The sequence below is a fragment of the Mauremys reevesii genome, linkage group 21 (genome assembly GCF_016161935.1).
Source record: "Mauremys reevesii isolate NIE-2019 linkage group 21, ASM1616193v1, whole genome shotgun sequence".
Lineage (NCBI taxonomy): Eukaryota > Metazoa > Chordata > Testudines > Geoemydidae > Mauremys > Mauremys reevesii.
In genome coordinates this window covers 3,464,129-3,476,373 of record NC_052643.1, presented here as the reverse complement: position 1 = coordinate 3,476,373, position 12,245 = coordinate 3,464,129, and the positions used below count along the sequence as shown (strand labels likewise).

General features: G+C 59.6%; 1 protein-coding gene across 1 annotated transcript in view; it reads left to right on the top strand.

The window, feature by feature from the left end:
- The window catches only part of EPHA2 (EPH receptor A2), a 34,392-nt gene extending 24,544 nt beyond the window's left edge, over positions 1-9,848 (top strand). The window contains exons 12-17 of the mRNA XM_039509321.1: positions 391-452; positions 1,406-1,615; positions 2,665-2,814; positions 3,781-3,974; positions 5,291-5,446; positions 8,090-9,848. Coding sequence (XP_039365255.1) covers positions 391-452; positions 1,406-1,615; positions 2,665-2,814; positions 3,781-3,974; positions 5,291-5,446; positions 8,090-8,195 — 878 coding nt within the window. The 3' untranslated portion in view covers positions 8,196-9,848. The remainder of the gene's footprint in view (positions 1-390; positions 453-1,405; positions 1,616-2,664; positions 2,815-3,780; positions 3,975-5,290; positions 5,447-8,089) is intronic.
- The last annotated feature ends 2,397 nt before the right edge of the window (positions 9,849-12,245 follow it).

The window sequence follows — 12,245 nt, the reverse complement described above, 5'->3', positions numbered from 1 at the left end:
GCCCCTCACTGCAGGACTTTGACCAGGGATCATTCCTACCGAAAGGTACCCGGATCCTGGGGTTACGCCAGAACAACTGCTTGAAGCAGGATGTGGCGGCCGGCTTGGCAGGGCTTGGCTACAGACACACTGGAGTAGACGCCTCCCGCAAGCAGTCATGTTCCCTGCCAGGTGCCCATCAGCGCAGATGACGCCCATGCTCGGCGGAATCTTGATCACCTCATCTGGGCTTGTTCTCCTGGGAGGCTGTTCCTCTCCGCCCCATGACAGCACCCAGTTCCCCTTCCTGCTCTGCGTGCACAAACGCCCCCGGGCTGTCGCCAGGCGGTGCCGGGGCCTGGGGGAGGGAGCTCTGCCCGGGCTTCTCGTGATTTACCCTTCTCTTTTCAGACAAACCGTTCATGATCATCACTGAGTACATGGAGAACGGAGCCCTGGACAAGTTCCTGCGGGTAGGTGTTGTGGTTCCTCGCTCATGAACAGAGAGAGGAGAAGCACAGTTCGGTCCTAGCCAGGCCCACCCATTTTTAAAGGGACGTTGTCGAGAACTGCAGGCCACGCCCTCAGATTTAGGTTTTGTCCAATAACAAGGAAGGGAATCACCAAGATTTAACACTCAGGGTGAACGTTATTTGCTTTTTCAGTTCAGCTGAAATAGTTGTACGCATGTGGGAGGATGAGAGTCTATGAAACTCTCCTCTATGGCCTTTGCATCCCTGGCATCTCCACCCTGGGCTAGTGCGTCCCAGACGGGAAGGGAAACCGACGAAACGGACCAGCCTCGCCCCATGGCTGGAGCTGAGCTGAATGCCCAGTAAACGAGCTGCATCAGTGATGCAAAGTCCATTGGGTTGTCAGAATGCTCCTGATCCGAACCCCATGAGCTGGAATACGAGGAAGGGAATTGGCTCTTTAAATGTCTTTTTTTTTTTTTTTTTTACCACGGCGTTAATAGGAAAAAGAGCCGGAATGTCTAACCCAGGGTTCTGCAATGTTTTTTGCTCAGCAACCCACAAACCACCATATCCCACAATCCTTTGCAGGTGCAGTGAGAGGACAGTCAAGCCCGTAGATTTACATGCAGTGTCCTGTAGGGGAGTCAAGCCCATAACTCCTGGGGTTCCACATGAGTGTTAAAGATCTCCCAGCCCAGTTTAGATTTGTGCCAGTGGCCGCATCCATGATTCACCCCCTCTGCCTCCACTGTTGTGCTGTGCACTGATGGGCAGCCACCCTCCACCCCAGAGGTGGCTGCATTTTGGCTGCATGGCATAGCTATAGTTTGTGGCCCGCTCTGGGTTCAAGGAGCCATGTAAACGGGAGGTGCTGATAGGAGCACAGTGCATGCAGGGAAGGCGGTCGGCTTAACCCCTTACCATCCGGAGCGTCTCTTCTCCTCATGCAGGAGAAGGATGGTGAGTTCTGCATGATCCAGCTGGTGGGCATGCTGCGGGGCATCGCCGCGGGCATGAAGTACCTGGCCAACATGAACTACGTGCACCGGGACCTGGCTGCCCGCAACATCCTCGTCAACAGCCAGCTGGTCTGCAAGGTGTCCGACTTCGGCCTGTCCCGCGTCCTGGAGGATGATCCCGAGGCCACGTACACCACCAGCGTAAGTGCTCATCGGCTGCACTAGGGTCATCGGGTGTCTTCTGCGGTGGGGAGACTGAGTCCCCCTGCTGTTCTGGGGCAGAAGGCCCCCAACGTCCCTGGCTACCCAGCTCTGCCACTGCCCCTGAACCCCAGCCCGCAGCCCCTCCTGCTGTTCCAGCCCTGTTCCCTGATTTAGGTCCGCGTCTGCCTCTGTCTCCCAAACTGCAGCCCCTCCTGCTAATCCAGCCTTCAGGCCCCCCCGGCCAGCTCCCCCGACACAGCCTTAGGCTTGCAAGAGAGTGGGGGAGAGGGCGGGTAACACGAGACAGGATCCAAGAATTGGCAGCAGCAGTAAATCAGCTCTCAAGTGTCAGGGTCCCTCCCTGTAGGAGCAGACCAGTGGGGTTGACGATGGGACACAGGGGCACAAAGTGAGGTTGGAGCCAGCACTGTCGTGGCAGATCCCGGTGTGACTGTCCCTGGTGCTCGCACCCCACACCCCCCCGCCCTTACACTGCTCCCCTTGTCCGAGAGGGGTTTGTTCTGTCTCTCCCAGGAAGCTGGTGACCCTGCCCCTCCCACCCCCTACCCCGGGGCATGGGGCTGATCCTGTCCTGTTCTCGGGAGGGGGAAGGGCAGTAGAAGAGCCCGCAAGATCATGATGGGAGCCCACCCCACCCCCGAGAAATCTGCTCCATCAGCCACAGTGGGCGGACACACCCCTGGGCTGGGGGCAGCTGAGCTCTTTCCGGCAGGGAGGGACTGCAGCTGTGGCCTGTGCCTTCCCCCATTGTTGGCGTAGGACCTACACTAAGTGGGCATGGTGGTTGGGGCTGATGGGATGTCAGATAAACTCTCCCCCCCCCCCCCCCCCACACGCCCCCAGCAAGGAGCGTGGCCGTGATGAGAGCCCGCCCTGCTCCTCGAGCCTTTGCCCAGCTTGGTCTGGGTCCAGCGAGCTCCGGCATGCCCAGTCGTGGGCGCCGGTGTCGCAGCCTCCAGCGGTATCAGCCAGGGACAGAGCAGGCAGGCAGCAGTGTCAATCCCTGGGCTATGTGGTTCTCGCAGGGCGGCAAGATCCCCATCCGCTGGACGGCCCCGGAAGCCATCTCCTACCGGAAGTTCACCTCGGCCAGCGACGTGTGGAGTTACGGCATCGTCATGTGGGAGGTGATGTCCTACGGCGAGCGGCCCTACTGGGAGCTCTCCAACCACGAGGTGAGCGCAGCCGGCGGCGGGCCGGGGGAGAGCAGAGCCGGCCTGTCTGTGTCTGAACGGCCCTGATGGGGATGGACTGCCGGGCTCCCCCCGGGAATGGCTGCAGCGTGTCACTAGAGTGGGGATCCGGCCCCACGTGCCGGCTATTCGCTGTGCCCACTGCCCTGGCACTGACAACGCAACGGGCGCGTCTCAAAGGGGTCTGGGGGGAGGACAAAACAGTGTCTGTCTGTCCATGTCTCTCCACCCATCCATCTCCCTTCCTGAAGAGCTTGGGCATCCGAGAGGCCTAGGACGGGCTAGGGACCAGACTCCAGCCTGGCTTGGTTGTGAAACGCTGCTCCGTCTGCTGGCCCTTTGTGGCCCATGTGAAATGCCCTGGGGGGGCCACATTTCCGGGGACAGGTGGCCACGGGACAAAGCCCACCCAGTGGCCGGCACTCTCAGCTGCGGAGCCAAGGAGCGAGTGGGCCATGAAGGGTGGGGGACAGGTCGCGGGGCAGCACGGGGGAAGCCTGCACTGCTGTTAGCCTGGCAGTGCCACAGTGCTGCCTCCTTGGGCATTTGGAGTGTGTGTGGTTAACATGGCAAGGGGCAGCATGAGGCCCCCGCCTTACACAGCAGAGCCCCCAGGCTGTGCCATTGCAGCCAGCCTGGTGTACGCTCCGGGTGGTTCGGCGGGTGATGAACGAGGTGCTCTGGGACGGTCTGAGTGTGTCTGTTCTCAAAGCAGGAGACAAGGAGATGCTCCCTGTCCAGCCAGGGATTTATGGGAGAGCTCCCTGCCTGCGGGTGGGCTCTGGGCAGCTCTCCGCAGCACCAGGTCCGCGCCGAGCTGGGAGGCCACCCCCTTGACTGCAACAAATGGCCCAGAGCTAGCTGCATTCGCCTTGCCAGCGCGTGGGAGGTGGGTGCCTCAGATCTGCAGGCCACATCTCTCACCCTTCGTGCGCCTTCCCTCGGCAGGTCATGAAAGCCATCAACGAAGGCTTCCGGCTGCCCGCCCCCATGGAGTGCCCCTCCGCCATCTACCAGCTGATGATGCAGTGCTGGCAGCAGGAGAGGAGCCGCCGGCCCAAGTTCAACGACATCGTCAGCATCCTTGACAAGCTCATCCGGGCCCCCGAGTCTCTCAGGACCATGGCGGACTTCGACCCCCGGTAGGCAGCTGGCCACATGCCCTCTCCGCATGCCCCTTGTCCGGAGCCCACCCGCCAGGCCCTGGCCCCGGCTCCGCCAGGGATTCCTCTGGGTGGAGGGGGGTTTGCAAACCAGGGCAGCAGGAGGCAGCTGGTCCGAGCCACCTCTGCTTCCTGATGACAAGACACGGCGCCATGTGCAGCTGGCACCATCGACTCGGGGCCTGGCAGCAGGGGCTCAGGCAGGGCTGGCCCAGAGGCAGGGCTGCTGGCTATACGGGAGGGTGTTTCTGCAGGGCCGTGGCCTGCAGGGGGTGGGCACCGCACCAGGAGCTGGGCAAACAAGAGCGGGCTGGGTGCAGCGCGCCAGCGTGCCTGAGCACTTTGTGGCACTGGCAGGAGGCTGCTGCAGGGAGGTGAAGACCTGGGCTCCTCGGGGTCGGGGCATCCTCGCTGGGGATTCCAGGTGGTGCTAACGGGAGGGGCTGCCAGCTGGCCGGTGCCCAGGGGCAGGGCTTGGACCATGCGTAGGGGACGCAGGGCCGAACCCAGCCCTCGAGCCAACAGGGCTGCGCCAAGGCTGAATTTGGGGCAGGCCCATGGGGCAGCAGACGTGGTCATGGGGAGCACAGACTGGCAGGGGCTGGAACCCTCCCACTGTAGCATGCAAGCAGGCAGCCAGGGCTCCCCGTGGCATCTCTCCCCCATCACACCCCCAGAGATCTCCTTGAAGCCGAGCCCCTGGGAAAGCTGTGAAGCGGCTGGGCCCAGCGAGCCCCCACCAGACGAACAATGAACAATAATTAAAAAGCATTTAGCACTGACCCAGCCCTTTACCGACACGATGCCATTAACCCTCCCAGCCGCCCCGCCCCATGGAGTGGGGATTTGTTACCCCCACCTTCCTCTGACAGATGGGGAAACTGAGGCACGGATCAAGCTCTTTCTCCAAGGTCACCCAGCAAGCTGGTGGCGGTGCTGGGTTAGAACAGCGGGGATCCTGGCTCCCGGCCCTGTGCTCAGTCCAGTGGAGCATCATCAGCCCTGACACGTCAACGCCTTCTCCCACGGGGTTTGATGCCTTTGAGCCGAAAGGGAGGCGTGGCGAGGGGGTGGGAGCATGCCGTTCCTTGGGCATGGAGGTGTGACTCTCCCTGCAGAAGGGGTGCGGGGGGAAGGGGTGTGCTTTACTCACGTGACTCATGGAGGAAGGAGAAGTGACCTCTGTTGGGTGTCTTCCCCCCAGGGTGTTGGGCAGAGGACTCCACCCCCACCCAGCTGCTGCCCTGCCCTGGGGAGACGGGACGCTAACGTCTGGGGGCTTTGTGTCCTCGCAGGGTGTCCATCCGCCTGCCCAGCACCAGCGGCTCGGAGGGCCTTCCCTTCAGGACCGTCTCCGAGTGGCTGGACTCCATCAAGATGAACCAGTACACGGAGAACTTCCTGTCGGGCGGCTACAACGCCATTGAGAAAGTGGTGCAGATGAGCAACGAGTGAGTCACACTCCCCCCTCCGCTGCCTTTGTCTGACCCGCTCGCTGGCAGGCCCCGCCTCTGAGGGCTTCCAGGGCACGGCCTGGGGCTGATCCGGGCACCCTCCCGCCCGTGCGGATCTGACTGCTCACCGGGCCCCGTCCTTCACTGGGGGCAGGCTCTGGCTCCGCAGGCAGATACATGCACCGGCTTCCCCAATGGGCTGCTTAGTGTCTTGCCAGGGCAGGGCGGGTCCTGGGCATTCCAGCGCTGGTCAGGTAGAGGGGCTGCAGCAGGCGCCTACCGCCAGCTGGATTGTCTCTGCCTGTGGCACTCGGAAAGGAGTCAGATCACTGGCCTGAGTCCTGGGTGGGGGGGAGAGAGCTCTGACCCGGGGGCAGCACTGGGCCTGGCACCAGAGTCCCCCGTGGGCTGGTACGTAGGGCCTGATGCCCACTGAGCTGCTCTTCCTACCTCCTGGGCTGAGCTGTCCCTTTTCCCCTGGTTCCCTGCCAGTGTCATTCTCCTGCCCTTGTCAATGGCTGGCATCACCTCCCCCCGAGTCCTGCCTGCTTTCTCCCCAAGGAGGGCAGGATCCCGTCAGCTGTCCCTGATCAGACAATGGGGGCACCTGCTAGCTCCCTGCCCCCGGAGTTTCATCTTTCTCCCGCGCTCCCGGCTCCGGCTGGGCCCAGAAGAGGGAGGCCGGGCCCAGAGAGCTGAGCCCAGAGCTGCTGTGTGGCACTGCATGGTGCTAACCGCTGCCCCCTCCCTGCTGTGCATCGGCCCTGTCCCGGCTGGGCCAGCGCGGGTGAGGTGCCAGTGGCTGAGGCGGGGGAATGGAGCCCCCCTTCGGGCTCGCTCTTTCCTTGGAGTTGGTGGTTTGGGCTCAGTTTTGCCCCTCTGCCTTCCCTGCTCCCAACCCCACAGCCTGAGGGTCTGAGTTCCTGGCAGAGCCGTGGGAAGCCGCGTCCCTCTCCGCGCTGGGACCCTGCTCAGAGTCACCCAGAAGGGAGAAGCGCTGTAATCTCCCCCCTGCTCCCTCCCAGGCGCTCTTGGAAGGAGGGGGGGGTCCTCTTTTCCTTTCCTCCCCTCTCCAAATCCTCATCGCCCAGGAAATACCAACACCCCAAGCCCTGTAGGATAAATATAGCCTGTGTGAGCAGCAGGGCTGGCTGGCTGCTGGACCAGGCTGGGAATGTTTTCTGTATGCCCCAGGGACGGGGATGGGGGTGAGCATCCGGGGGTTGCTGCAGAACATCACGTTCCCTAAACAAAGCTGGCTCAGCTAGGCCCCAGGGGATTCTCCTCTGCCGCCCAGCCCGGGGAGCCTTTGCCTGCAGCGTGCCTGCTCTAAATGCAGAGGAGGCAGTGTGGCCTAGTGGCCAGGGCACTAGAGTGGCCCTCAGAAGACCTGGGCTCTATTCCCAGTTCTGCCATGAGCCTGCTGGGCAAGCCCCCCCCCCCCAGTGCCTCAGTTTCCATTTCTACCCTAAGCTGTTCAGGACAAGGGCTGAGTCAGGCGCTGGATTTCTGTTGGGGCCTCTCGGTGTTCCTGGGCTGCCAGCAGGGCTGGGGGAGTTTGGCTCTTTGCAAGGCTGGAAGGCAAACTAGCTGGCCTGTCCCTCAATGTCTGTAGGGAGGCAGCATTGTCTAGTGGCTAGAGCATAGCACTGGGCGGGGGAGGGGTTGGATCTGATTCCTGGCTCCGCCATGCCTGTGACCACTGGCAAAGCCACGCCCGCCCACCTGGGTTCCCCAATGACGACAAAGCTCCCTTTGTGAAGCGCCTGGAGACATGCTGCGGAGCCCAACGAGACTAATTGCCCTCGTTAATTCCCTGTGGAGGTGTGTGGAGCTGCCTGTTTTCCCCACTGGCCTTGCCCTAGCCCACAAGGTGGCTCAGCGATGTCTCAAGAGGTGCTGCCGATCTGAACACGCACCCTGTAATTAACCGGCTTTACAGGGAAACAAGGGAGAGGCTCATTAACAGGCAGGCTGGCCTGCCCTCCCCTTAGTGTTCAAGCGCTGGGGCTGCCAAGAGGAAGCAGTGTCAGGACAGGGCATGAGAGAGATTCTCCAGGCCCCAGCTGGGAACAGGGGGCCTCCCGCAGAGCTCACTGGAGCCTGGGAGTCTCTCCCTTGGATCGGGCCATCGGCAGTTGTCCTAAGGGAAGGATCAGGCTGGGTCGGGGGCGGGGGAAGACGAGAGAGGGACGGGGAAGGAGAAAGGGCAAGGGGAGATCGTGACGACGCAGGGTGGCTGCCAGTCCTCAGTGGTGGTCACGAGAGGTGCAGGTGGCTCCTTGGTCCTGAAGCCAATTCAACACCAGCTGCTGCGTAGTTTAGGGCAGCCTCGAGGCTGCTCTCAGCTCTGCGGGGGGTAATGCACCAGACAGGGGTGGCAGGGGCACAGCCGCACTCCAGCCACGCCCCCTTGCCCTGGCCACGCCCCCTTGCCCTGGCCACGCCCCACACGCTCGGGGGCTGCTAGGTCGGATTTCATGGCCGCTTGGTAGATGTGGGCTGAGTCCTTCTCCCCTTGTGGATAGCAGTTCGAACCAGCTGGGACCGGAAGGGTGGCCCTCCTCCGGGCCTGGCATTCGCGCATCATGGTAGCGGCTGGGCCCTGCTGACATTCCCCTTTGCCTTTGTGTTCCCCAGCGACATTAAGAAAATCGGGGTGCGCCTGCCGGGTCACCAGAAACGCATCGCCTACAGCCTGCTGGGCCTGAAGGAGCAGGTGAGCACGGTTGGCATCCCGATCTGAGCAGGAGCCGGCCCCAGCCCAAGCAGCCTCGCCGCCTGCGTGGAGAAGGAATCGCTGCGGGAGAGAAAGCGACACTCGGCGGCTGTGCAAACCGGGAAATACTTGAAGTGGAGAATTGAAGTGCCCTTTGCATCGTCCCCTAGCCAAGAGCCTCTGAGGACACTGACCGGCTGGATGGCGGTGCCCAGAGCAGAGTCAGCCAGTCTCTCATGCCGATTATACCTCCACAGCAGTTAGTTTTATTTATTGCTGATATTATTGTGATTAGTATTGGGTGATCTCTTGCGTCCCTAGAAACCGCCACCGCTGCTGTGCAATGGTAGCTGGCTCCAGGGGGAGGCGCTAGGCTGCAGCCTGTTCTGAAGGACCGCCCTCCTTGGGCTTGGCCGGGCCACCAGCTGCCATCCTTGGAAAGCTCCAGCTGCCTTGCGTGCAGCCTCGTGGCCGGATGTCGGGCAGGTTCTGTGCGGGCAGAGGAGGCCCATGACGAACTCTTCCTCCACCTGCTGCTTGCACAGGGCTGGCCAAAGCAGAGCGGGCTTGTCTTTCGTTCCCTGCTGTGCTGACCCTCTCCTGACCGGCGGGAGTATGTGGATTTTCCAGAACGGCCTCCATTTCTAAGCAGAGGGTAGGCCGGGACTTTGCTGTGACAAAGCAACATTGATTTTTCCTTTGCTCTTTATAAGAGGATGAAGATTTATAAATAAAATGATGCAGTTGAAACTTTAAAACAACCAAGTTTCCAGGTGCGGGGAACCCGCATCTTGGCCAGGGTGCCCCGAAGCCTGGCTCGATCTACTTCCTTGCTCCTTTCTTTCGCCGGGCACTGAGACGCCGCGCCAGCGTGTTTGCTTTTTAAGCAACTGGCTGTATCAAGAACCTTTTGCTGAGTAGTTTTTTTCTCCTGTCGGTGCCACAAGAGAAGGGCAGATGCCAGTGCCTTAAATTTGACATTCCTCTGGTAGCGAGTGGAGCAGATGACGGTTGATAGCTGTGCCCGAGGTCATGTAAACCATTTTCCTTCTCTCTATTTATTCTTCCACTCCGCTCCCCACCCTGTGCGCCGTTGTGTTTCGCTAGGCGCCCTTTGCCAGTCTGTCAGTGTTCACTTTTTTTTAATGTAATTTATTATATTTTTTTATATTTATTGATGGAAATCAAAGGCCTTTTGCCCTTTCTCAAAATTGCTGTTAAGATTAAAACCGCCGACAGTCCAATGGAATTGAGTTTGCTCGTGGGTTCCAGGAAAATTTGTTCTGTGATTTTTAATAAAATATGCGGTTTTTTTTTTTAAATACTTTCCACTGAGCGTGCAATCTTGTGTGGAGCAGGGGCCATGCAGGTTCACTTTATTGTTTGCACAACATTTGGAGAATCGACACGGTAATAGATAATGACCCATTGCTTGGGTCATCGGCTGGGACTGACCCCACAGCCTCTAGATTCAATGCAGAGACCTTCGCTGCGTCAGCTAATTTACTAAAGCATGTGACGTTGAGCATGTGTGTTAAGGGAGCTTTTCAAAGGCATAAACCCAGCTATGTAACCAGCTCCCACTGAGCTGGATTTCTGGTCCAGAGGCAGGGAATAGATAGATGGCAAGAAACAACGGGCGCAGGGGAATTCTGGGGAGGCGCTGGAAGACAAGCCGCGCTCGAGTGGAGCTAGCCTGCGTCCACATTACAGAACGGTCCCCTTAGCAACTGATGAGTTGGGCTCATTCCGATATTGCCCTGTGCTCCCGCTCTGGCCGACCACCTCAAATTAACAGTAGCATCACACTTGAGCGCCAGGTCAGGTAACGCTGCCATGCAGCCAAGCTGACCTGCCTGCGGTGCGTTGGGCATTGGAACCCAAGCCGGGAGCACTCGCTGGGGGCTGCCCACTCTGGGAAGGGGGACGGGGGGCACACACCACAGACTTGGGGCTTGTCGACACCCAAACACTGTATCGCTTGGATTGAACCTGGCTCGTTAAAGCAGTACAGCCCCCCACTGGTGTGGATGCAGAAGCTGATAGAAAGGTGCTAGTCCCAGCTGGGGAGGGGTATTAGCTACCCTGGTATAAAGCACTTTTATACCAGTTTAACTGCATCCACACAAGGAGTTGTACTGGTAGAACTATGAGTAAAAATCACCCCACCCCCGGGCCACTAGGACAAAATCTCTGCCTTGTCCACACAGGTGATTCGCTTTGTGGGGTGTGATTTCGAAAGCACACAGAGGGGTTGCGCATTAATTGGTCCGTGGAGCCCCTGCTGGTGTGCGCTAAAGGTTCCCTGGTGCGCTTTAATGCAGCGCTGTTTCAAACTGCACTACATTACAGTGCATCAGCAGGCTCTACACTGCCCAGTTCATGCCCAGCGCGTTAGTGTGCGTAGGAAACCACGCCTGCGGAGCGCATTACCCCACCACTGCCGATGTGGGACCTGCTCCCTCCTGGCTGCAGAAGCTTGTCCCGAGCTGCTAAGCTCCCCAGCAGGTCAAATCGTCGTGCCAGCCGGTGCCAGGTTCAGTTGTTGCTGCCAGCTTAGCCATGTGTGTCGGGGGCTCCGAGGCCTTCACTCAGCCCAGCTGGGTGGTCAGACACCTCCGAGGTGCGACTGCCATTGGCGAGTCGCTCTTCAGACCAAATGAGAAAAGGCCAATAAAGTTTGGGTTCTGGACAGAGGCCCGGTGGCATGGAGAATCCATTGCCCACCCCTCTGCACAGCTCGGGTGAGGCCCCCCGTGCAGTTGTGTGCCCACCAGGGCCGGGTTTTGCAGAGCCATGCACCTTGCGTGTCCGGCGCCGTGCGGAGAGGTGTCTGTGGGTTGCTTGCTGCGTGGGAACATGTCTGTGCTCGCAGGAGCAAATTGGCACTGCTAGCCGCCCGAGCCAGTTCTTAGGCCGTTAGTCAGGATTTTACAGAGGCGAGCGAAGGAGATTTATTTGCATGGCCGAGCCCGGCTTAGTCAGCAGCGTCCTCCCGAGATTGCAAAACTGCCTAGGAAGGATTGCGTTAAAGCCTCTGCTTATGAATCGCTCCAGCCCGGCTCGGAAGCTGAATGCTCCTAAAGAAACAAGCCAGGCTTTGCGCATGAGGACCCAGCCGAGGGCCTGTTCCCATAAGGACAGCTCCCAAATGACAGGAACAAGATAAAACTGGAGGGGCAAAGGGCAGAGCTGGGATCAGCACATGGGAAAGCGTTTCCTCCGCACAGAGGCATATGCAGCCTCCCGGAGAGGGACTGTTTCCTCGCAGAGTTCTGGCAGCGATTCGTGGCAAAGGCTGACTACGATGGCAGTAGTTTAATGGCACATTAAAGAGCACAAAGGGACCAATCGATTAACCCGTAAGCTTCCAGGGCCAATAAACAGGAACAGGGACTGGCAGTTGAGGCTGTGCGGTCCTAGTCCCAATTCAGGCCCTGATCCTCAAAGGTATTTAGGTGCCTAACTCCCATTGAAGTCCATGGGAGTTAGGCACTTCCTTTGAGGATCAAGCCCTCTGCCCCTGACCGTGGGCAAGTCGGTTGATGGCTCTGCACGTCTGCCTTCCTTTCAAAGGCCACGCTGTGGTTCTGCCCGAAGCTGATCCAGCCGAGCTGAGGCAAGCACAGTGGTTGCAGGCGGATGTGCTCTCTCCAAACCAATGTCTGCAGGAAAGCGAGCCGGAATGTACCTCGGCGCGCTTGCCAACAGCTCTCAAGCGAGTGTCCCTTGGCCCAGAGGAGCTGCATATTTCACAAAGTCCCGGCCCTGACTGTTAACCATAAGCAATTCAATTAGGCTCGGATTCCACCTCTAAATTGAAGCCCGGTTCAGAGATGGAAACCGAGCAGCGTTGGCCTCGGCGCATCGTTCCCTAGCGGTGTCGGGTCGCGCACGCTGGCATCACCCCCGAGCATCTTCCCTCTGCGTCGTGTCATGTTTTAAAACCCAACTGTCTCGTCCAATCATGGTCAGCAAAGCGCCGCGAGGATTTGCTTGGGATAAACGCTGGGTTCAGCATTCAGTGATTGTTCTGATCTCTGGCTGCCGGGAGTCTGGGCCTCTCTGCAAACAGGG